Source organism: Helianthus annuus, chromosome 1 (assembly GCF_002127325.2).
Source record: "Helianthus annuus cultivar XRQ/B chromosome 1, HanXRQr2.0-SUNRISE, whole genome shotgun sequence".
In the NCBI taxonomy this organism is placed as follows: domain Eukaryota; kingdom Viridiplantae; phylum Streptophyta; class Magnoliopsida; order Asterales; family Asteraceae; genus Helianthus; species Helianthus annuus.
The window spans coordinates 53,072,864-53,098,915 of record NC_035433.2 but is presented as its reverse complement, the minus strand read 5'-3'; the positions used below and the strand labels follow the sequence as shown (position 1 = coordinate 53,098,915).

At 37.5% G+C, this 26,052-nt stretch overlaps 1 protein-coding gene across 1 annotated transcript; it reads left to right on the top strand.

Moving 5' to 3' along the window:
• Positions 1-1,378: 1,378 nt before the first annotated feature.
• Positions 1,379-5,466, top strand: LOC110900043 (exocyst complex component SEC15A). The gene is made up of 2 exons (XM_035978571.1): positions 1,379-1,543; positions 2,917-5,466. The coding sequence occupies exon 2, from the start codon at positions 2,941-2,943 to the stop codon at positions 5,302-5,304; it is 2,364 nt and encodes a 787-aa protein (XP_035834464.1). The 5' UTR covers positions 1,379-1,543; positions 2,917-2,940; the 3' UTR covers positions 5,305-5,466.
• The last annotated feature ends 20,586 nt before the right edge of the window (positions 5,467-26,052 follow it).

Below are 26,052 nucleotides of genomic sequence, written 5' to 3'. Positions count from 1 at the left end.
TAATTTTAACTAGATATGGGCACATTTGTAATTTTAACCTCTAAAAGTTATAGAGTTAAAATGAGAGATAAAGCTAAACTACTAATATTAGATTAAGATAGCAGTGTAATAAATAAAATAACAAATGGTTGTAGATAAAGAAATATTTACACATTTATGAATTATTTGTATAATTTTACATTTTAATATTTTTAAATTTGAATTTAATTGTTATTGTTATTTTCTTATTTATTGTGGTATGTAATTTCAATCAAATTTATAATTTATAATATAATATGATATAATATAAAAGATATTATAAAATTAAATGGTATAACCTATGTATATTGTTCAACCGTTGTTTACATAATTTAAATTGTCCAACCCGCGAAGTTCACGGATGATAACCTAATTTATTTTATAACAGAACCAACAAGAAGCAAGCTCATACTATTATTACAAACCACCAAAAACAAACATTAACACCACATACATAACCTTTCCAAAAACCACATATTAGCACCCAATTTGATAAAAACTGAACCTGCTCCATTACACCCAATTAAGAGTATGCTCCTTTGATCTGCTTTAAACTATAGGTAACCTAAGGTCTTAATGTCTTTGATAACCTTTTTTAACAAAACTAACTATTGCTCAAACACCTTTCCATTCCTAGCCTTCTATATGCACCAAAAGATTCTTCAACTTTGAATGAAATTGACGCACACATGAAAATTGAAACTAATATTGATGAAGATTTTGACACACATGTTAGGATGATTGAAGGTAGAATTGGTGATTGAGCGCGGTTGATTGAACGAGGGGTGATTTATGAGATATTAAATGGGGGGTCGATAAAATGAGATATAAAATTCAATAAGTAAAACAGATTTGTAAAATTGCTCATATACCCTATATCTAACTAAAAAAAATTGGATGCGGATAACTGACCGGATGAAAATGATAAAATTTAGAAACCACATTGACGCAGATGCAAGAAAACCAAGTATTCGATGAAAGTGACAATTTTCACCAAACCACATGAACAAAAATAATAGCTTACTCTTATTTTTTTTTCGAGCATGTGTTTTACTAGTTCTATTGGGAGATGCAGGTTCAACTCCCACTTGGTGTAGAGTGAGGCACTGGTGAACAATGATAGGAGACATAGGAAACCTGAGTTCTATCTTTGAGCCAAACGAGTTTTACCCGTAATTTCACCGTCGTACCTACGAACGGGTTGGTTACCGAATTTTCCCAAAATTGATGATAGGTTTAGTTTACTTTTGGAGTACTCCGTTAATCCAGTGGGTGTCTTTGATTATGTTGGCCGTAAAAAGTATTATAAAGAGAGAGTTGTAATTAAACCTAATATACAATTATAAATATTTTTTTCTTTTCCACTAAATGGTAAATGTTGAAACACTGTGGTGCTTTACAAGAGCGAATATTGTGATCATCGTCTCCTACCTAGGGTTCTTCCTAATTGCTTCTCAATCGAACGAAATCTGTTTCGAATTCTCTCTATTTCGATCAATCTCTCAGAATTTCTTGACGTCTGAAGGTAAATCGCATCAAGTTTTACACCTAGAAAATCTCATTTCGCCTTCCGTTGTTTATTAATTTACGCGCATACTCGTTTCAAAGTCACGATTTCTTACAATTCTTGCTGTTGATATTCATGTTTTTACTACATTTACTACGAACCTACTGTACAGAAATTAGATATAAGCTGTTATGTATGTTAGGTTTTTAATTTGTGCTTGATTAAGTTTAGATAACTGTGGAATTTGCATATAATTAGTTATTGTTTATGGATGAATTGCATATAAAAGGTTATTTGTTTATTATTTGATGCTCTTGTTTAATTATGTGGAAAATCAGCAAAATGATTTTTAGGGTTTATTGTTATATAAAAACCTGAATTTATAGCACTAATAAGTATAGATTGGGTGTTTGAATATTTAAGACAACAAATGACAATTGCTTAGTTATATTCTTCCCTAAGTTTCAGATAATACACTTTTCATGAAGATGTTTAAAAGATTAAATAGGCAAATTTTTACAAATGCATTGCACTTAGGGGTGTAAACAAGCCCAGAGGCTCGAGAGCTACTCATTATCGGCTCGGTGAAAGGCTCGAACGAGCCGAGCTTTAACGAACCCGAGCCCGAGTCCGAGCTCGAGCCTAAAATAGAGCTCGTTTAGTTATCGAGCCCGAGCTCGAGCCTGAAATACAAAGCTTGTTTAGGCTCGCGAGCCTAAACGAGCCCAAAAAAAATTACTTATTTTATATATAATATAATAATAATGATGATAACATTGGCAAGCTGAGCTCCAGCCGAGCTTTAGCTTGTTTAAGCGATATTGAAGCGAGCTCGAGCCGAGTTTTTAGTTCGTCTGAGGTTGTTCTTAAAATACCTCGAGTCGAGCCGAGCTCGAGCTTTGGGTTTTACCCGCGAGCTGAGCACGAGCTAAAATAAGTAGGCTCGAACCGAGCCGAGATCGAGCTCGAGCTTCATAAAAACATGACGAGCCGAGCTCGGGCTCGGCCCGGCTCGTTTACACCCTTAATTGCACTTTCCAACTTATTTTAATCATTTACTTATACCGTTAAATCTTTAAAAGTTACATAACATATCGTATATTCGTAACAGTTTGGTTGAAACTTGAGATGAACCGCACTTTCTTTGTCAAGGTGGTCTTTACATCATCATGTTGTCCCGAATCAACCTATTATGTTATGCATTTAGATCAAAATTGGGCAAAAGTGATGAAACTGATATGATTGTGACAGTAGAGGAGGTTTCGCCTTTCATTATTTTGGATTATATTGTCAAAAAGATGATTCTTTAATTTGCAGGAACTAGTTTTGTTTAGCCATTCCACAACTATGCTATATATTTTCTTACCGTTTTTGTGGGTTCATATTTACAGAGGTTTTGACTTGTGAGTGTAACGATGAATGCAAAAACGAAATCAAGAAATGTTACAGAAAACGGGGGCACTGTTGAAGATTCAATACTTATGACTTTAATAGGCAACGGTGAGGATTTAGCTCCAATGGTAAGACATTCATTTCAAACGGGAAAACCCGAAAACCTTCTTTACCAACTCAAAAACGTTGCAAAGCGAAAAGAAGTCGAAGTTGAAGAACTATGCAAACTCCACTACGAAGAATTCATCGTTGCAGTCGATGAGCTTCGAGGTGTGCTTGTTGACGCAGACGCGTTAAAAACCGAGCTCGCAAGTGATAATTTTCGGTTACAAGAAATCGGGAGTGCGTTACTTTCACGCCTTGAAGATTTGCTTGAATCGTATTCAATCAAGAAAAACATTGCAGAAGCGGTTAAAACGTCAAGAACCTGCGCCGAAGTGTTGGATCTTTGTATAAAGTGTAACCGACATTTGTCTGAAGGTCGGTTTCACCCTGCGTTAAAAGCTGTTGATCAGATAGAGAAGAGTTATAAGAATATTCCCGTTAAGGCAGTTAGAAATTTAATAGAGAAGCGGGTCCCGGTTATTAAAAATCATATCGAAAAAAGCGTTTGCGGTGAAATTAACGAATGGTTGGTTCATATACGAAGCACTTCGAAAGATATCGGACAAAAAGCAATCGGTTTTGCATCTTCTGCTCGTCAAAGAAACGAAGATTTGCTTGCTCGCCAGAAAAAAGCCGAAGAAGTTGGTGATTTCACTTATTCATTAGATGTTGAAGAAGTTGAAGAAACGTCTGTTTTAAAAATTAATTTAACGCCTCTTTATCGGGCGTACTATATCCATGTATGTCTCGGGATTGGTGATAAGTTTCGTGAATATTATTACAAAAACCGAATGTTGCAGTTGAGTTCAGATTTACAAGTGTCACCGGGTCAACCGGGTCAACACTTTCTTGGATCACATCAGACTTATTTGGCACAAATTGTCGGTTACTTCATTGTTGAGGATCGGGTTCTTAGGACAGCTGGTGATTTGTTATCGGCTAATCAAGTTGAAGCAATGTGGGAAACGGCTGTAACTAAGTTGACTTTGACTTTGGAAAATCAGTTATCTGAAATGGATACTGCAAGTCATCTTCTTCTTGTGAAAGACTACGTGACACTTTTCGGGGCGGCTTTAAGACAATACGGGTATGATGTGGGCCCAATTCTTAAAACGTTGACCAATAGTCGGGATAAGTATCATGAGTTACTTTTGACTGAGTGTAAAAGTCAAATCAAGGATGCGGTTATTAACGATGATTGTAAGCAAATGGTTATGAATGAGTCGGAATATCAGTCAAACGTCGTATGTTTTCATCTTCAAACGTCGGATATTACGCCGGCTTTCCCGTATGTTGCTCCGTTTTCGTCAATGGTTCCTGGTTGTTGTCGGATAGCTAGATCGTTCATTAAGGATTCGGTTAGTTACTTGTCTTATGGTGGTCAAAGTCAAACCAACTTCTTTGACTTTGTGAGAAAGTATCTTGACAAGCTGTTAATCGACGTTTTAAACGAAGTTATTCTCACCACAATTCAAACTGGCAGCACAGATGTATCTCAAGCAATGCAGGTTGCCGCAAATATATCGTTTCTGGAACGTGCGTGCGATTATTTTCTTCAAACCGCAGCCAAACAATGTGGCATTCCCGCTCGAATAATCGCGAGACCTCAAACTACTATAACGGCAAAAATGGTGTTAAAAACTTCACGTGATGAAGCTTATGTTACTCTTTCGAACTCGGTCAACACTAAGTTGACCGAGTATCTCGCCCTTACCGAGAACGTAAACTGGACCATTGACGACGTGACACAACATAAAAGTGATTACATGCACGAGGTTGTTATTTATATCGACACTATTTTATCCGCCGCACAACAGATTCTACCTCTTGATGTCGTGTATAAAATCGGCAACGGGGTGTTTGAGCATGTTAATAATTCGTTTATGGATACGTTAGTTAGTGATAGTGTGAAGCGGTTTACTGCAAATGCGGTTATGGGCGTCAATAATGATCTGAAAAATCTGGAACAATTTGCGGATGAGCAATTTCATGGTACGGGATTAAGCGACGTGTACAAAGAAGGTGGTTTTAGAGGGTGTTTGCTTGAAGTGAGACAACTGGTTAATCTTTTGTTGAGCAGTCAGCCTGAGAATTTCATGAATCCGACGATACGTATGAAGAATTACAACGCGTTGGATCACAAGAAAGTGGGGACGATTTGTGACAAGTATAAAGATGCACCTGATGGACTGTTTGGAAGCCTTTCGAACAGAGGTGGTAAACAGAGTGACCAGAAAAAGTCAATGGATGTGTTGAAGAAAAGGTTAAAGGAGTTCAACTGAGGATTAAATGGTAAGTAGATTTTAGTTGAGAAGTTTTGGCGAGAGTCGAATAGGTCGATTTTGTTTTTTTCGAACTTTCGGTTATATTTATTTATTTGTTTGATTTTGTGGATGATAATTTAATTACTTAATTTTCTAGTTCCTGCTATCTGAGTTTATAAATGAACAGTTAGGTGTGTGTATTATAATTATAATGGTATTATGAAGCTTACAAGAGCACCATAGTAAGTACTGCATTGGTTGATAATGGTGTACCTAAACACTTCCATGCCTGTAAATTTGGTAAGTTGTATAAAGTGACTTGTATAAGTTCTCTGTGTAAGTATGTGAGGGCGCAAGGTAAAGGCACACGCATTGAAAAATAAACACTTGACTTTCTCACTTTCGACAAGCCAAACCGATAATGTCCAAATTCTTGTCGCGTTGCGTGGGAGAAAAGACCCTGCTCCTGCCTCGAAGCGCAAGGTAAAAACCTAGTTACCTTTTAAATTAGATTGGTTAATTGATTTATGGTGTGATTTTAGTTTCTCTTTGTAGTTTTTGTTGTTGTTTATTCAAGTTTCTTGTTAGTTGTATACTTTAATGAATTAAGCCGTTCCGAAAAAAAAAAAGATATTCATTATTTGCATTTAGTTTAATAGTTATTTCATTATGTGTTTAGTTTAATAATTATTTCCGTTTTGGTCATATATCTATAATTCTTGACTTTTAGCATTTGCTTATTTATGAAGATTGTTTTATTATAAATGTCACTATACATGTTTGAACACACAACCATTGGTAACATGTGGAAGTGATTAGTCCGTAGACCAAGTCACTACTTGTGTTAAATCATTGGAGTCAATTTTTTTAGAACAAATGTAGTGGGGCGTCAATAGACCTCTACGTCAAAACCATTGTACTGTTAAACGATTATTATAAAACTGGACGGTATGGGCGTGGAAGGGGTGACGTGGGGCTTCAACCACGTCGGCACACCACCCCTGATGGATGGTTTTGATTTGGTGGTGGTTATTTTTATTAATTTTCTTTTCTTTTTAATGTCACATCCCAATCGGTGGCAGAGGTGGTGGTTATTTTTATTAATTTTCTTTTCTTTTTAATGTCACACCCCAATCGATGGCACAAACATCGGAGTGAGACGAAAACAAAATTGCAAGAGAATTCATAACGCTAACTGTGACAATATTTAATAATCAAGATTTCATTTCATACTAAAACAAAGTACAATGTTTGAAAGCAAAGATACAACACTTGAGCAAGAGACGAATTACATCAACAATACTAAAATTAAAGCGGGTTTCTAGTCATCTTACTAAATTCCGTTCATCATCATTGTCATCAATTTCTTGCAATACGTGTTAAAGTACATGTCAAAACAAAAGTATTGGCGAGCATACAAATTTAAGTACTGGCATAAGTATAGAGTTTAAACAAATCCGCATGGCAAAATTAGGATACTAAAACCTAACATGGCAATACTATCATGTAACTATAAATGTCAACCCAAAGATTCCCGCTAGCGTAATCTTACCATAGCAATGATAAAGACCGTTATTGTTTACTTAACATGACCTCAAGAATACGTGCGGTAGTGTTAATCCTATGGCGCTATACATGGATTGTTTGTTTGTAAGCACGTTTATAAGTGTATGTGTGCGTTTTTGATAAGTTACACGTATTGCACCCAAAAGTGTTAAAATAGAAAGGGGTCATATACACTCACGGTTTTGCAAAGCTTTCCTAGTGACCGAGAGTTTAACGAGCGTTGAGCTTAGAACACCGAAGTTACCCTACAAGGGGAAACGGAGTTTTGTAAGTAGTTGGATTTGGCAAAGGATTCGGGTCCGGGTTTTAAGTAAAATAAAGTATATGTATGCGAAAATATATCTTGTCTTAAACACTCGTTTTGACACTATGTTTTATATGATTTCATGGGTCCGTCGTCTCTTGTATGAGCTCGGGACCGGTGATTTGAGCTTCTCTGATCTCGTGCCAACAAATAGGCGATCGGCACTTTCGACCATACAACGCTTCAAATGGTGCTATTTGAATACTAGCGTGATAACTGTTGTTGTACGAGAATTCTACCAAAGGTAAGTGTATATCCCAGTTGCCACCAAACTCTATTACGCAAGAACGAAGCATATCCTCGAGGGTTTGGATAGTGCGCTCGGTTTATCTGTCGGATTAATGATGAAAAGCAGTACTAAAGTTAAGATGAGTACCGAGAGCGGTTTGAAAGGTTTGCTAAAGACGCGAGGTCAAACGACCATCACAGTCAAAAATGAGAAATGATGTCAATGGGATACCATGACGACAAATGACTTCATTCGTGTAAATACGAGCCAATTTCTCGACTTTGTAGTCTTCACGAATGGGGAGGAAGTGAGCAAATTTGGTCAAACGATCGATAATTACCCAGATGCTATCATGACCAGACGAAGTTCGAGGAAGTTTGGTGATGAAATCCATAGTTATGCTCTCCCATTTCCAGATCAGAATTTCTGGTTGTTCGAGTAAACCAGAGGGACGTTGGTGTTCGACTTTCACCTTGGAACACATGAGACATTTCGAAACGTAGGTATCGATATCTTTCTTCATACCAGGCCACCAATAAGATGTACAAAGGTCTTGATACATCTTCTCGACACCAGGATGAATAAAGTATCGAGACTTGTGTGCCTCCTTCATTAAGAATTCACGAAGGTCATCACGGTTCGGTACCCAAACGCGATTGAGGTAGTAAAGGATACCATCAGGCTTGGATACGAGTTGATTTTCAGCACCACACTTTATCTCATTGTATAAGTTATCCTCATTAATGAATGAGTATTGTGCTTCGCGAATGCGATCTCGAAGGTCGTTTAGAATTTGGAAACAACGGATACTCTTTACATGATTTTTGCGACTAAGAGCATCGGCCACAACATTCGCCTTACCAAAATGAAGTTAGGCGTCGCGACACGCCTCATTTTGTAGATTTTTTTATTGCATTTTAGTCCCTGAACTTTATATGTTCCTCATTTTATGTCAAAACTTTGTAATTTAACATGTTTTCAAGTATGGAAAGCGTATGTGTGTATGTATAATTCGTGTATCGTGAATGTATATATGAGATTTTGCACGTATAATAAGTATCGATTTGAATATAAACACGTATCTAACGACTGATTTGTAAGGATAATATGTATGTATAAAGTATGAATTTCATTCTGATCAAAGTCTCGAATTACAAAATTGGAACTGGAATAGGAACATGATACGAATACAAGTTTCCATAAAAAGAAATACGATTACACATTTCATAAATAAGGAAAGTACAAAATGCGAAGCGTTACATTTAACATAAACTATATAAAAAGAATGATTGTCACGTGTCGGTCCACACCCCCTCCAACCCCGCGCTTTTTGGGGCTTGAAGGGGAAATCTTTCTCTGCCAATGTGGCTGTCACATGGCGCTTCATGCCCCCTCTTCAAGCCTCTCTACAACGTGTAGTCTAACAATCTGAGGGCGTCAATGGTCCGCACGCCGTCCTTTTCGTTATATCATTAACGGGTGTGAGGGCTTGGGAGTAGGGCCCAAATCACAATCTAACCAATCAAAAAATGTTTTCCATTTTTATTAAAAAGGATTAAAATTAATGAGTAAATTACTATTTTCGTTCCCGTGGTTTGCTAAAAATTAACTATTTCAGTTCAATAATTCAAATCTTATCAAAACAGTATCAAGTGTATTAATTTTGTTTCAATTAGACCCACTCCACTAACCCCATCCACTTATTATGTTAATTTTAAATGCCCTTGTTATTAAAAAGTACAATATAAATAAATTATTTCTCTATTTTTACTCTCTCTTCTTCCCTCTCTCTCTACCGACCTTAAAAACCACTAGGTCTAGCACTCCCTGATCACCCCCTCCCCATTTCTTCTTCAACGTTTCCTACCATCACCATCACCACCATCTAAACCCACCCCCAGTTAGTTACTGAAAAATCAAGTCACCCACCCCCTCCTTCCGCTGCTAAAACCACCACACACATGTTTGCCACTCCCTCGTCTTCCTCGTTGTTCATCACCGACCATAACCACACAACCTCATCGACGTCCAAATCTAACCACCACCTGCATTCTGATGTGTTGCTCAAACTGTTCAGATCGAAAAAACGCAGACTAGTTCAAGGTGAGTTTCAGGTGATTCCAACGAGTTCAAAAGAGTTGCAGGTGTACAGATTAGAAAAATGTGGACCATTCAACACACCAACGGCCCACCACAAGTACCATTTTGGCAATATGTTTCACCGGTAAATAATCACCTTCATTCGAGTAATATGTTTCACTTAATCCTGGATTTACTCCTAGACTTAGTAGTGCCACTTGATACAATATATCCATTCCTCTAGGTTAGTTGGGTCTATGTGCTTAAGATCATTAAGTACAAAACAACAAACTATTAGGACCATGACTATCATCGTTTGCTGTAAATGCATAACTTGTGGAATGTTGATCAGAGTTGATTCCAGTCGATATATCAATAAAATGATCAAAAATCTAATCATTTCCCATTCCAGCAGATGATCTCTCCTGACTCAGAAGTGCCGTGTTACCAAAAACATAACTGTCAGAAACTTTTCCAGTTTCCTGGAGCTTCTTATTCTGGACAAGCTTGTCACACCCCAACCGATGGCGGAATCATCGGGGCATGGCACTGAGCGAAACAGATTGTTCAGAAGTTTCCATAACAACTATCATTACCATTCAATTTATGTAACACGTCCCATACCGTGCCTTAAATGGCAAAACAAATTATTACAAATAACATCTAGTCAAGTAATTCTGTTCCGACAACTCAGATTTAAATAAAACAACTAAATATTGTTCAGATGCTCCTAAAGACCCAGCCTGACAAGATCTACAGACAACTATGCTCTAGCTGCTTTTTCCTGACAGACAACTATTTGTTGGGGGCCTCTAGAGCTTTATTCTAGCCTCGCTTTCCTAGCAAGCAAACATCTTAAACACCTGCCACATACGTTAAAGTAAAGTCAATACACTTAATGTAAAGGTGAGCATACAAGTTTGATAATAGCATATAGAGTTCGAAATAGTTTACGCATAACCAGCACGTACACAGAGGAAAACGAAGCATGTTAATTATCGACATGGATCTATCGATACCAATGACTGCGGGTTGACCGTCCGAGACGGTTCGCAACACATGATTACCACCGTAATCCATGCAAGTAATTGTCCTTAACAACCCCCATGTGAACGGGTGCTGAGTCCAAACTATAGTACTACGTCGTTAAGGCAGGTAGACAGCATTCCACGTGTAAACACAATCAACAAGCATTCATTTAGTCACGTAATACATGCAAATCGGTTAGCGTTCAAATAATTGCGTAGTGTGTTCGATAGTGATTTTGATACGTAACGTATGTAACACCCAAAAGTGCTAAAAGCAAAAAGGGATCGAGTTTACTCACAGTGGTTGATTGATGGATTGAAGGGAGCGCTTAAGTGTAGGGTTAGCCTAAACAGTTCGATAGCATAACGATGAATACACGTAGAATGGAAATAAGTGTAAGTGGGTCGAACAACCTGGTCGATCGAACGGCAGGTTCGCTCGAGTGGGTTGTTCGTTCGGCTAGGCAATCCGTCCGGACAGCCTGCTCGATCGGCCGGTAGGCTCGATCGGTTGGACTGTTCGAGTGGATTGTTTCTTCCTTTGAGTAGGATGTGTTTGTGTATGATGGTTTGAACTTTTGAAGTTTTTGTTGTAGCATTTGAGAACACTGAAGTGTACTCACCTTTCAGGTCGATCGATCGAATGGTCTGTTCGATCGGTCGACTTAACCGATCGGTTAGGAACTTCAGTAGTAGTCCTCAGCAGGATGTCACTCGATCGAGCAGCATATTCGATCGAACAGCCTGTTCGTTCTGATAGCATGTTCGATCGGGTGGCACTCCAATGCGTCGAACGAGTTGAAAATCGATTAAGTGTTGAAGCATAGTATCTCATGATCCGAAGAGTAATGTTTACCAATCAGTCGTTCGATCGGACATTACTTCGTTCAATACCATACCTCATGAGCTTGTCAAATTGTGGGGCCACATGCTAGTCGATCGGCTGGCCTAGTCGATCGGCTGACCTATCCGATCGGGTGGGCTGTTCGTTCGAACAGCCTAACCGTTCGGTCAGCATCCTGACCTGGTCGGCCTGTTCGTCTAACACTTGGCTGTTCTGGTTATTTGACGTTATATCGAGGTAGTTTGACAACGAGGTGAACCATGGAACTTCCATTCTTACTTGTTTCGCCTGTTCGGACAGGAATCACCCAAATCCGGCCAGTGAACAGTTTAGAACGGTAGTTTAATGTTTAACCCGAAATCGGTGAACCTCGTAAATAGAATCCGAATCTTGAACCACTCATCCACTAGAATATTTGGTGAGTTGACTCAAGCTCCGTTTCTACCGGTTTGAAGGCATTGGGCGTAAAAGAGTTAAAAGAAAGTTGGAATTCCTTCTTTCAATCCTTCACATCGTGGAAATGTTTAGATCTTCGGTAGATCTTAGCTTGTTTATGTGGAAATCGGTTAGATCCAAGCTATTCATGGTGGATTGAAGTCAAGACATGGTGTTCTTGAAGAACACCATGATGACATCACCAAAGAATGCCTAGATCTTGGTGATTTCACGGTTAGAAATCAAAAATTGAAAGATAGAAAGGTGTAGGAGCATGTTTTGATTAAGAAAGTACAAGATTTAGGTTGGAAACTTACCGAAATCAGAAGAAATCTGAGGAAAGAGGAGGAGCACGAGCTGGTCGGTCAGAACTTTCCAAAAGTGGTAAAGAGTGACAATGACAGCCCTATTTATAGGCTCCAAAAGAGGAAAGGGCTGGCCGATCGGCCAGGCTTCCCGATCGGACGGCCTGCTCGATCGAACAGCCTGTTCGATCGGCTGGGCTGTTCGATCGGCTGATAGCCTGATCGATCAACAGCCTGGTTCGAGGGTTCGGGCGACGATTTTCGATATTTCGGTTTCGATTGATGGCGATACGAGTACGATAGAGTTTCCTATTCAAATTACTTTCAGTCCCAACTACTATATCTAACATACAATCACCTATACTTCACCCTATCCTAACGTTACCATTTGTCATAATTCGATTTCGATTGCGTTCGGTTCGAGTTTCGAGTTTCGTTTCGAGTTTCGATTGATCACCACACAAAACATAAAGTAAACACGCACAGGTAACACATAAGGCACACACACACGTATAACAACAACCAAAGTTCGCGTAATTCAAGATTCGAGTTTGATGATAGTTAGATCGGTTTGATTACTGACTAGTTAACTTTATCGCATTGTTACTTCCTGCTATTCACAGTCGTAAGTCGGTTCGCGTCGATTACACATTCGATTACTTTGATCCTCCCTTGATTACAACACTTACTCCACATAATACAAATAAAACATAAAATAGACTATTTACAGTCAAAGAAAGTCAAAGTTGACTTGGACTTTGACTTTGACTTTGACATTCGAAAACACAGGGTGTTACAAAGCTCCCTTTCAAATGTTAGGAGCTTTCCATGAAGCTGAGTCAGGTTCATGTCCTTGAAATTTGGTGATTTTCTCATCACTATAGCAATAGTGTCCCATTTCTCATGCAAAGATCATAAAAATAGGTTACTTAAAGTTGTTTTATTAAATTCTTTATTAACCAACTTTAGTTCACTGATTAGACATGAAAATCATTCAAACTGCTGAGTCAGGATCTTTCCCTTGATATGAGTGAAAATTTCATATTGTTGGTTAAGGATTATTTGAGTGTTCTCGATAACATCCTCTGTTCCACTGAATTTTTCTCAGTGCATCCCATAACTCTTTGGCGCTGTTACAATGCAACATGCCAGCATATATATCATTTGGCAGAGCCATAGCTACGATACTAAAGGCATTGGCATCCAGCTCGATTTTTGATAATTTTTCCCAGAGTAATTCTTCGGCTTCTTTGGCTCAAACACATTTGGGTTCTCGACACTGGGTACCATTGGAATATGCGGTCTGAATACAATGGACTTCCAACACCCTGTATTTTGCTGAGCAAGTATATGACCCATCCTATGTTGCCAAATGTTGAATTCGTATAGGAGGTTTATTACTGAAGCCGGTGTTATGGGGTCATTTTGTGCCATTTTCTTTTGTTCTTTTTAGAGAAAAACAGAGTATGTGATAGACGCTTTTGAGTTCTTGACTTTTCAACTCTCAGCTATGAACAGTACTGGATCTTTGTTGAGCTGATCTTTTTATGTTAAACTGATTGTGAAATCAAGTTTAACGTGACCAAGCTCTGATACCAATAGTTAAGTCTGAGTTTACAAGGTTTGTATAAACTAACACTTAAGCTCAAAAAAAATTGTAATGTAATAAAGATAAGTAATCACAAAAGAGAAATCATCATCAAAAACTATTTTTTATTAATCATAATAATTCAAATGTTTTACAGAATGTTGACTTTACAGACTTCCCCTCAGACTGATCACTTTAACAAAGACTGTTCGTACAAAAGAAAAGGTGATGTGTAGTGATGAATAGATCTCTAACAGGTGAGATATATTTATACTGAGTACGAAAGCTCTGTTTGTGATTGGCTGACATCACCCTGATAGTGACATTTAACATTCCTAAAGAAAAGATTCCACGGGTGTTGCAAATATATAAGCAAATCTAACATCTGATCTAACTATGCTAAACACTGATACAAAACAAGTACTGTTACATTGGGAAACATCTGGTTGGACTATCCTCTATTGCTTTGATCCAAACATCTGTTTGCCCAGAGAGATGTTTGGTCTTCTTCATCACCTTTGCTTCAACATACTTTAGGTTTCAACAGACCTTGTTTCTTCTTGAATAGTGGTTCCAAGGCTTTGATAAGATGTTTGCCTGTCTTCAATAAATGCTCTGAATTAGGTGTTCAAGACTCACTATCTTTGGGGAGAATCTGGTTCAAGCTTCTATTTATTTCTTGATCACATGATCGTGCTTTGGATTTTGAATATCATCTGTTATTTTGTAGGTCTAACAAATCTAATTGAAAGAAAATGAAAGCACTGGTACCATTTTGGCAAGATTTGAACTATTGGACTGTAATAATTTTTTAGCAAACCAAGGGACGAAAATAGGAATTTACTCAAAGTTAATTGTCTTTAGTTAACCCATTAGACCATCCATAATGGTTAATGGCCCCTAAGAGACATTTTCACCCACATCAGCATCATAATACCTCTTTAAAAAATGTGTAATGATTAACCCTCTTTAATGCCCTTTTAATCATTACTTTTCATTTTTTTCCTCCTCATTTGACATTATACTAGAAACGTCCCTCCATCCTCATGACCCTATAACACACAAGAGGACAGTGTTGGGAGCATTATCAAGCACCTTCATGCTTTTATAATGCCTATTACGTATGATCTTACGCTCTTGTAAAAGAATGGGTCAATTAACACTACATTACCTTTAAGAAACTCTTTTAGTTAGAATCACTATTGGTGTAAGTTGTAAATCTCTAGAAGCATACAATATATGTCATACTTTTTTTTATTACCGATGTCACGTAACATTAGTAACTATAACATAAATCTATGGTCTACCAGTGACTATTATGAGATTTTTTAGTGAGATGCATGCAATAAGCTTTGTCATGGTTTCATATAAAACTATTCTCTATGATACATCTATGAACATGTTAGAACATCATGAATCAATGAGAGAACACAAAAAGCGGTATAGGCGTTGATATACTTTAAAATATTCAATAGGGTATGAGAAGTCTTCTAGATACATGTTTAAATATTACATGAATATTTTCATTCATAATTTGAAACATCACTATCTCATATCGTATTATACAATGAAATGTTATTATGAGCCTGCATCATTCAACAAAGTTTTATGTTTTTAAATGTGTGCTTCCAAACACATGAATTTAACAAATTAAATAAATAAACACGTGTTTCATAACCGGTCCTTCAAGAGAAAGGAGACCTATTACGTCATGCGTAATGGGCATTATAGGGGCGTAAAAAGGTTTGATAATGCTTTCAACACTGCCTTCTTGGGCATTATAAGGGCATGGAGATAGAGGGACAATGCTAGAATAATGCTCAAAGAGGAGAAAAATAATGGAAAATAATGAATGAAATGGAGTAAATTACCAAAATCGTCCCTGAGGTTTGGGCATATTTGTCATTTTCATCCAAAACAACTTTATTTGTACAATATAGTCCTTCACTTTTAGAGTTTTTTGTCATTTTTATCCCAACATCTAATTTGCTTTATTTTTTCTACTATCAAACATTTGGATAAAATGACAAAAAATCACAAAACTTAGAGACGATTTTGGCAAAAAAGTCTGACTTGGATGAAAATGGCAAAAAATCTCAAAAATTGGCTATATGATACAAAAAAGTTGTTTTGAATGAAAATGACAAACATGCTCAAACCTCAGAGACGATTTTGGCAATTTACTCAATGAAATGAGCATTAACGGGCATTAATCGTTACACTTTTTTAGAGACACTATGATAATGTGGTGAAAAATGTCTTTTATGGGCTATTAACCATTACCCATGATCTTAGCGATGAATACAAAGACGAAGATTTCGATTTCTTCATAATGGAATTATAATTAGATGGTTTTAAGAATTTTTAAAACGCTCTTTACAACATAACGTAAGATCTTAGTCTTCTAGAAACGTAAGTGAGTGAGTGTATGATAATAACTACCGCAATCAATAAAAATTGACGTGACAAAATAACAATAAATTAAAAACTTTTATAGCATATAATCTAATCAAAACACTGAAACTATAACTTTTTTATAGATTGATTATAAATAATAAACTGAAGAAATACACCCCTGTGTAAATAGGGGTGTAAATAAGATTAGATGTGCCCAAGCTCATTCAAGCTTGAGCTTAGCCCGTTTAAATTACGAAAGCTTAGCCCGTTTAAATTACGAGAGCTCGATCTTGAGCTTCATTTATAAATAATGAACTCGGGTTGTGCTTAGCTCTTACATTTTACTTTAATTAATCTATACATTTGCAATTATTTTATATATAAAATTATAATTTTTATGCAAAGCTGAATATATTTTTTTGAACGGCCAACATAATTAATTTCGAGTACTCTCAGGACACCTACTGTACCAAACGGAGTACTCCGAGAGTAACTCGAGTCCACCAACAATTCCGGAGAAACCATGTAACTCACCCGTCCGTAGACACAACACTGAAATTACCTGTAAAACTTGTTTGGATCAAGAATCGAACCCACATTTCTCCAGGTCTCCTATCATTGCCAACCAGTGGCTCACTCTATACCAAGTGGGAGTTACCATATTGGCTAAAAGATTGCGCAGAAGCCACTCAGGAAAAAAAAAACTGTATATATTATTTATTAGTTTTTATCATAGTTTTATATGTAATAATAAATATTAATTAAAAATATATAAACTATTTCAATAAAGACTGGCTTAGGATCACCGGCCGTCTCAAACTCAATAAATAAAACTCGGGCTCACACACTTTTATTAAACGCAAATATTTTTTAGATTTAGGTTTGTTTAAACACAATCTCTAACTATTTCACCAACAACTTGAAGCATGTACGTATGGGTAAATAAAAATCTTATCCTTAGTAAAAAATATGCAAGGTCGGCATAAAATATAAACAAGCAACCTTGATCATTGAACATAGTCAAAAAGGCCGTGAACCGGAGAGTGATCGACACCTGGTCACGGGCTTGATTGCCAACCTACGCATGATTCGATTTCTGTCCTACTCTGCATGCGCACTAACTCATAAACCAACACAAGTCCAATATAATATAACCATAATAAATTTTCTCAACCACAAAAAAAAAAAAAAAAAAAAAAAACAAAAACAAAACCTTCATGTGAAAAGATAGCAACCATAACGTCGACATGATTTTAAAATCATGTAATCTGAACACTGGAACAAGTATTGTAAATTGTAATTATGTCACTCAAACGGGTTTACATACTATAAATACTATAAATGAATTATAATCAAGTTGTAAATATGTTAAACTAGTCATAAACAGGATAATGAGTTGTAATAAAAGGATGGATGAGTCAGTCTGTTTAAGCAAAAGATCTGTTAGAAAACATAATTATAAGTGAGTTACCCTGGGTAGCTGGACTTTTATTTCGTTGGCCGTTCAATTTTTTTTACCGGTCTGAAAGATAATCACGTATTGGATAATCTCACAAATCATAGCCTAAATCTTCCTTTGTGTACACTATTCTTTTATGTTTGGAGCTAACAGAATATAGATAATTATGGAATGTGAATATGTTAATAATCTGTGTTTAGAATAGGAGATATGATCTCATGTATAAATATATTTGATAGATGAATGAAGGAGGCAACTTTGCTATCATAACATGGTATCAAACCTCTAAACCCTAAAAGCCGATCCTCCCTTCATCGGCCCTCCCTAACCTTCATCCTCTGCGCAAATTTATTCTCCCTCCTTCTTCATCGTTTTCCTCATGGCTTCATCCATTCATCCTGCTGTCACAGTCACCAACATCAAGGCCCTAATTCCCATCACTCTTGATATTGAAAACGGCCATTACACTGCATGGTCGGAATTATTCAAGATTCACTGCATCTCCTATGATGTCTATGATCATCTTCAGCCAAAGAAGTCAGCCGATTCGTCTTCCTCTTCAGACAAAGATCAAGCCAAAGACAAGACTACATCATCTCCATCATGGGAACGCCTTAATTCCATTGTTTTACAATGGATTTATGGGACGATTTCTACTGACCTCCTTCATACCATACTGAAACCTAACACCAATGCGTATGCCGCTTGGACAGCCTTGGCAAACATCTTTCAAGACAACAAAGCTACGCGTACCATCGACCTCAACAACAAGTTCGCCAACACTCGTCTTGATCAATTTTCCTCCATGACGGCTTACTGCCAAGCACTCAAGGTAATTTATGACCAACTCACTAATGTTGGTTCTGCTATCACTGAAGAACAGTTAGTCTTGCAACTTCTCATGGGACTTACGGAACAGTACGAGAGCACCGCCACCATCATCCAGCAAACTAGTCTCTTGCCAGACTTCTATGAAACTCGGTCCAGACTATGCATGGCTGAAACGCGAAAAGCTAACCAGGTTCGAAACGCGGCTCAAGCTGCCGGTACTGCCCTCGTGGCTTCTACTGATACCCGTGCTCCGACATCGTCTGACTCTTATGACTCTCGGTCAAACCCCGGACGGTATGAAGCTCGGTCGGATTCTACCCGGGACCAATCCACACGCGGACGAGGCCGCGGCCGCGGCCGTGGCCGTGGACGTGGTGGCTCCAATGGCCGAGGACGCGACACTAATTCTCATCAAGCCACCAATCCTCCTGGATACTCACCTTGGTCGTTTGGATACAACACATGGGCCGGCCCACATGCTGCTTATCCTCCTTGGGCCCCTTGGGCCACAGTGCCCCCTTGTCCTTATCCTACTATACCTCAACAGCGGTCCACATCTAACCAGGCTGGAATTCTCGGTCCACGGCCAGCACAGTCTTATGCAGCGAGCTATGCACCCACTGAAGTTGATCAGCCCATCTACACTATGGATACAGGTGCGACTTCGAATATGACACCTCTCTCTGACAATTTCTCCTCTTTTTTTAATAATGGCATTTTTAAAACTATACTTGTGGGTAATGGCAAAACTATTCCGGTTCTCGGGCAAGGCAATCAAATTCTCAAACCACCTTTTCCACCGTTTAAATTATATCAAGTTTTATATGCCCCTTCTCTAATTAAAAACTTGATTTCTGTTCGTCGCTTTACTACTGACAATAATCTTTCTATTGAATTTGATCCTCTTGGTTTTACTGTGAAGGACCTCAAGACCCGGACCCCTATCCTACAATGCAATAGTCCGGGGGATCTCTACACCCTTGATCCTACACAAATTACCAAGTTCACTACTCCATCCACTTTTGCAGCCATCTCTCAAGACATATGGCATCAACGTCTCGGTCATCCAGGATCAAATTTACTTCATTCTCTCAAACAATCTCAGTTTATTAATTGTACTTCGTTGAAACCAAAATTTTGTCAGTCATGTGTTTTTGGGAAACAAGTTAGACTTCCTTTTGTTGATTCTTATAATAATACGTTTATGCCTTTTGATATTGTTCATAGTGACCTTTGGACCTCTCCAGTTCTCAGTTGTGGAGGTCATAGATACTATATTTTATTTCTTGATGATCATAGTAATTTTTTATGGACCTACCCTCTTTCTAACAAATCTCAAGTATTTTCTACATTCTCTACTTTTGCAAAGTTCATTAACACTCAATTTAATATTAAAATCAAACAATTTCAATGTGATAATGGGCGTGAATATGCAAACTCTTCGTTTCATCAATTTTGTGCTCAAAATGGTATGCAATTTCGTTTTTCATGCCCTCATACTTTATCTCAAAATGGTAAAGCGGAACGAAAAATCCGCACCATCAACAATCTTATTCACACAATATTAGCTCAAGCGTCTCTTCCCAATATATATTGGCATCATGCCTTGGAAGTCGCTACATACCTTCTAAATATCCTCCCTAGCAAACTTCTAAATTACAATTCCCCCACTCAACGTCTCTATCTCTCTCGTCCCACCTATGATCATTTACGTATTTTTGGGTGTCTCTGTTTTCCTCTTATCCCATCTACCACTATTCACAAATTAGATTATCGTTCTATGCCGTGTGTCTTCCTTGGATATCCACCAAATCACCGTGGCTACAAGTGCCTTGACCTAGCCACAAATAAAATAATTATCAGTCGTCACGTCATTTTTGACGAAACCACATTCCCCTATTCCAATCGTCCGTCATCGGGTCCTCGGCCCTATGATTTTCTCGACACCTATCGTCATCCTCTGTTATGGTCTCATGCTAACACTCCACCCTCACCTATTCCCACTACAATTTCCAATGGCCCACACAATAATACCCCCACTGGCCCATCCGTTTCTCTATCTCACGGCCCTTCTACTTCGAGCCCACCTAGCTCACCTAATAACTCTCACACCCCAGCCCACATTCCAACTCACTTTTCACTCCCCTCCCATGATCCCATTCCACCCGCTAACAACCCCTCTGTACCCAACAGCCCAATCGGCCTACCCACCTCTTCACCTAATACCTCAACTCACTCGGCCCATATAGATCCTAATCACCCAACAGCCCAGCCTGTTTCTTATTCTTAGTCCACTCATACCTCGTCCCCACCTCAGTCTTCTCCCGACTCCTCTCCCCCTCCCCATACATCTACCCGTACCATGCGTACTCGCGCCATGGACGGTATCTCAAAGCCACGATGTTTTCTCAACCTCCTTACTACTTCTGTCGCATCCTAACCCAAAACACCAAAAGATGCCTTGTCTGTTCCGGAATGGTATAACGCTATGACCCTTGAGTTTAATGCCCTTATTAAAAATAAGACGTGGGAACTTGTCCCCCGGCAACCTAATATGAATGTGCTACGCAGCTTGTGGTTGTTTCGTCATAAATACAGGTCGGATGGTACACTAGAACGATACAAGGCTCGTTTGGTTTGTGATGGTAGTAACCAACAAATTGGGGTGGATTGTGGGGATACGTTTAGTCCGGTTGTCAAACCGGCTACCATACGTACGGTATTATCTCTGGCTCTGTCTAAATCTTGGAAGATACATCAATTGGATGTTACAAATGCATTCCTACATGGTAATTTGCATGAGACAGTGTATATGTATCAGCCGATGGGTTTTCGGCATCAGCAGTTTCCTGATCATGTCTATCTGCTCAAGAAGTCGTTATATGGATTGAAGCAGGCGCCTCGTGCATGGTACCAACGGTTTACCGATTTTGTTCTATCTATTGGGTTTCGGTAAAGTCGATGTGATCACTCTCTATTTGTTTATTATCATGGTACTGATACAGCCTATCTACTCATCTATGTCGATGACATTATTCTTACCACCTCGACGGATCATCTTCGGGATCATCTCATGCGTCGTTTGGGTGACGAATTTGCCATGAAAGATCTTGGCCCCCTCAGTCACTTCCTCGGGGTTCAGGTTACCCGCACCGGTCAGTCTATGTTTTTATCTCAACAGCAGTATGTCAATGATATTATTGAACGGGCCGGTATGACGTCATGTCACTCAGTTGCTACACCGGTCGATTGCAATCCGAAGCTAAGTGCAACATCTGGCCCAGAGTATGACAATCCGACTCAGTACCGTAGTTTGGCAGGTGCACTTCAGTATTTGACATTCACCAGACCTGACATCAGTTATGCAGTTCAGCAGGTGTGTATGCACATGCACTCTCCCCGTATTGATAATTGGAACGCTTTAAAACATATCATTCGATACTTAAAGGGCACCTCCTCTTTTGGTCTCACTTTGGGTCCCTCGGCTGATCTGTCTCTTCGGGCATACACGGATGCAGATTGGGCCGGTTGCCCTGACACGCGTCGTTCCACATCCGGCTACTGTGTTTATCTTGGTTCTAATTTACTCTCGTGGTCTTCCAAGCGTCAAGCAGTAGTCTCTCGTTCCAGTGCCGAGGCTGAATATAGGGGTGTTGCAAATGTTGTAGCGGAATTGTCTTGGCTTCGTAACTTATTATTGGATCTCCGCCGACCGCTACTCAAAGCTAGTGTTGTTTTCTGTGACAATATCAGTGCAGTATATCTCTCGGGCAATCCGGTGCAGCATCAACGTACTAAACATATTGAATTAGATATTCATTTTGTGCGAGAGCTCGTTCAACGTGGACAGGTTCGTGTGCTACATGTTCCGTCAAGATTTCAGATTGCCGACATTTTCACTAAAGGATTGCCTCGTGTCTTATTTGATGATTTTTGGTCCAGTCTCAACATTCGGCCTCCTCAAGCTTCGACTGCGGGGGTGTAACAGAATATAGATAATTATGGAATGTGAATATGTTAATAATCTGTGTTTAGAATAGGAGATATGATCTCATGTATAAATATATTTGATAGATGAATGAAGGAGGCAACTTTGCTATCATAACAGGAGCAATAGAAGAAAAACCGTACATAGTTTTTAATCATCAGCTTTGTTTAAAAGCCTCTAGTGACGGATTCTAATCTGTCACAAAACCACCGAGACCGTAAAAAAGCGTTAGGTAGTCCAAGTCCACCATCTTCAGTTTCAAAGAAAACTCGTAGCCTGAAAGCCCAGTAGCCCACTACAATAAAACACGGTTGGAATCGGCTTCGCTCATTGGCTCCATACGGGGTAAATAAACTATTAATACATCCTCTTCTACATGATAATAGGATATTTTACGTTTCCATATTTCCAAATAGGCCTACATAATCATAATATATTTAATTAAATGGGTTAAACAGGTAAATCTAGCACAACATATTCGTCAAAGATATTAAATATTTACGACCGAAATCTGAATGTTCATATCGATCCCTGGTTGTATCCAATCCGATATGATAGGCCCCTACTAAAATTTCTATCATAGTACAAGTTAAATGAAATTCTCTCTCTTAAAATATAAAATATATATAAAAATACGATAGGCCAACGAAATAAAAGTCCAACGAAATAAAATATATATAAAAATTCTCTCTAATACGGAGAGCACGCAGTGCATTGTAAAGAGCTCCCTAGGTTCAAATATCGGCATGACTGGGTACGAGATGCTTTGTGGGACATCCTGAGAAGAGCTGGGATTTCAGCTAAGAAAGAGGCTCCTGTGAATTTCCTTACGGACCCCATGGAAGGGAGATCTACTCTGCGACCAGCAGATCTGCTCGTTTTTGGTTGGGCTAGGGGGAAACACGCTTGTGTTGACCTCACGGGGGTTTCCCCTCTGGTTGGCTTAAGGGAAAACGGGTTTGTAGCTGGTCAAGCAGCAAGAAAGGCAGAATCGAAGAAAGTTGACAAGCACGCTAAAACTTGTGCAGAGAACCAGCATGTTTTTGTCCCTTTTGCCTTTGACACATTTGGCTCTCTAGCGCCAGAAGCTATCCAATTCCTGACCAGGGTCCAACGGGTCATCCACAACAATTGCTCGGCACCAAGGGGACGAGATTTTGTCTTTGGCAGATTAGGGTTTGCCATTCAGAAAGGGGTGGCGGTGCAGCTTGTTGCCCGTCTACCTTTTGTTTTGATGTAACTTGGCAAATATGAATGAAAAATAATCATTCTCTTTAAAAAAAAATAAATAAAAAAAAATAAAATAAAAATGATAGTCTCTTTTTCATGTACGATAGTTATAATATTTAATAATGACTAATCTACTTTTTTTCAAATAATTTGACTTTTCAACCGTCTTTGATTACCAAGATCGATGGCAATGATTAATTCATAATTTCTGTCGTTTAAAATTATTTTCTTTATTTATTAAAAGGAAAAAATAATTTATTAATTGTTACCTGTCTTTTAGCATATTTGCGTAAGCAGGGAAGTCATCTATTTCATACGTATTTATGGGTGGACACTAGCTTTCATTGCCAACCGGAATCTTAGCAAATCAACAGATATCACTTATTACTACTAAAGTACATCCTTCATTATCCATTCACTCTCCCATTCGGTTATCAAATTATTGCGGTAAAAATTTGTTTATCACTATATGCTATTATAGTATGTTATATATGATAGGGAGGTTAAATGGTACGTGTTTGCGGGTCAGTTCCAAACACGACATGCACATGACAAGTCGTGTTAGGGAGATAAACGCAGACATGACACAAGTTATCACAAATTGATGTGTAAACGACACTAGTTATATTAACAACAATTTCTAGATTTTTTAGGATAAATAGAACATGACTTATTTAAACGGATTATCTTTTATTAGATTTTGATTATTAGTACTATATAATTGTAAATTTTGAACAAAAACTACAAAAGTACACTAAATTTTAATTATAGAATTGTATGTTCATTTCTGCTTTAAGTTTTAATATTTGGCATAATTTTCAAGCTCATTTATATACTGACATATTTTTTTTATTATTATAACAACAAACCATTTAAAAATGTCAATGTGTAAGACGTATAGGTTAAGCAAAATACGACATGTTAATGATGTTCACTCGTTGAATAAAAAGTGACTCGAGCTCATTTGCACCACAATTAAACTCACAAAACCTGCGTTAGATCCGTGTAGCGCATATTAAAAGATTAAAGATATAATTCTACCACACATGTAAGATTAAAGATTAAAGTTAAATATTAAAAGAAATAAACATTAAATAAAAGTTACTGGTTCAGACATGTGTGATAGGGGACTCTCTTTATCTAAAATTAATACTTCATAATATTTTAGTGAAGTGAATCGTTGTTGGGTAACCTTTTTTAAATAGAAAATGATAGAATGACAGTCATGGTAGTGGCAAATACATTGAATAAATATGAGATATAATGATGAAGAGACGATCATACCCCATGCCTAAACCGGTATGTACCATAAAGATATTACACACACACACACACATATATATATATATATAGAGTAAGGTTAACATACAAAAAGCCTTATCATACATCACGTAGGAGACAATGGTAACCGTTGGATCAGGGGTATAATCACGCATGGGACCACATAATCACGCATGGGACCACATAATCACGAATGGGACTATAATCACGCACGTTCTATGATAATAACGCACGTTATATTTTTTGTCATGTATGTTAATGTAGGTTAAGCCTTGAAGTACATTATACTTTCCCTATATATATATATATATATATATATATATATATATATATATATATATATATATATATATATATATATATATATATATATATATATATATATATATATATATATATATATATATATATATATATATATATATATCATCTCTAAATGAATGAAATGTATACGAGTTAGGCTTGTTCGATGTTTATTGGTTTAAGTATAACTGATAGATAGATTTTGTGTTTATTTTCGTGGGATAACAAAATATGTTTATCTATAAACGTTAAAGGAATATAAACGAACTTAAAGATAAACTTATATTTACATTTATTTAGTTAATTGTTAAGTACTAAGAATACGTATAATATTAAAATATAAAAAAATTGTAAACATTGGCAACTAATAGAACCTTGCTAAGTAGTTTATTAAATGTTCATGAACATAAATGCGTAAAGTCTATCTTTATGTCGGTTATTTTAGTTAAACATAAAAATTTTATTCAAGTTTTGTTTGTTTAATATACAAACAAACATTCACAATTTCCATGTGAAATGAGAAACGAATGGTTTAGTAGGTGCTTGATTTATGATGACGTATACCAAGGTTCAAAGCCTCAAGATGCTGTTTGATTCGTGTATAGTGTAATATATTTTAGATGTATATTTTAAGCCCTTTTTACACTTTTAGCCAAGTTTTAAATTTATAAAACACGATATTCACTAACACTAAAGACACATATGGACAAGTGCACCCATCGTGGACGTAGTATAGTGTTGGTAATATACCGAGGTCGTCCAAGGACACAAGAGCTTGTAGTACCGGTTTATCCTCAACGTCTAACCAAATCAAAATATTAGAAAAGATTTTTAAACTAAGAAAATAAAAACTAACTAAATGCTGAAAAATAAAATAAAAATAAAAACAGATAGACAAG

Bases quoted from the DNA above. Each gene is read 5' to 3' on its own strand.
- LOC110900043 (XM_035978571.1), top strand. From the start codon at position 2,941: ATGAATGCAAAAACGAAATCAAGAAATGTTACAGAAAACGGGGGCACT.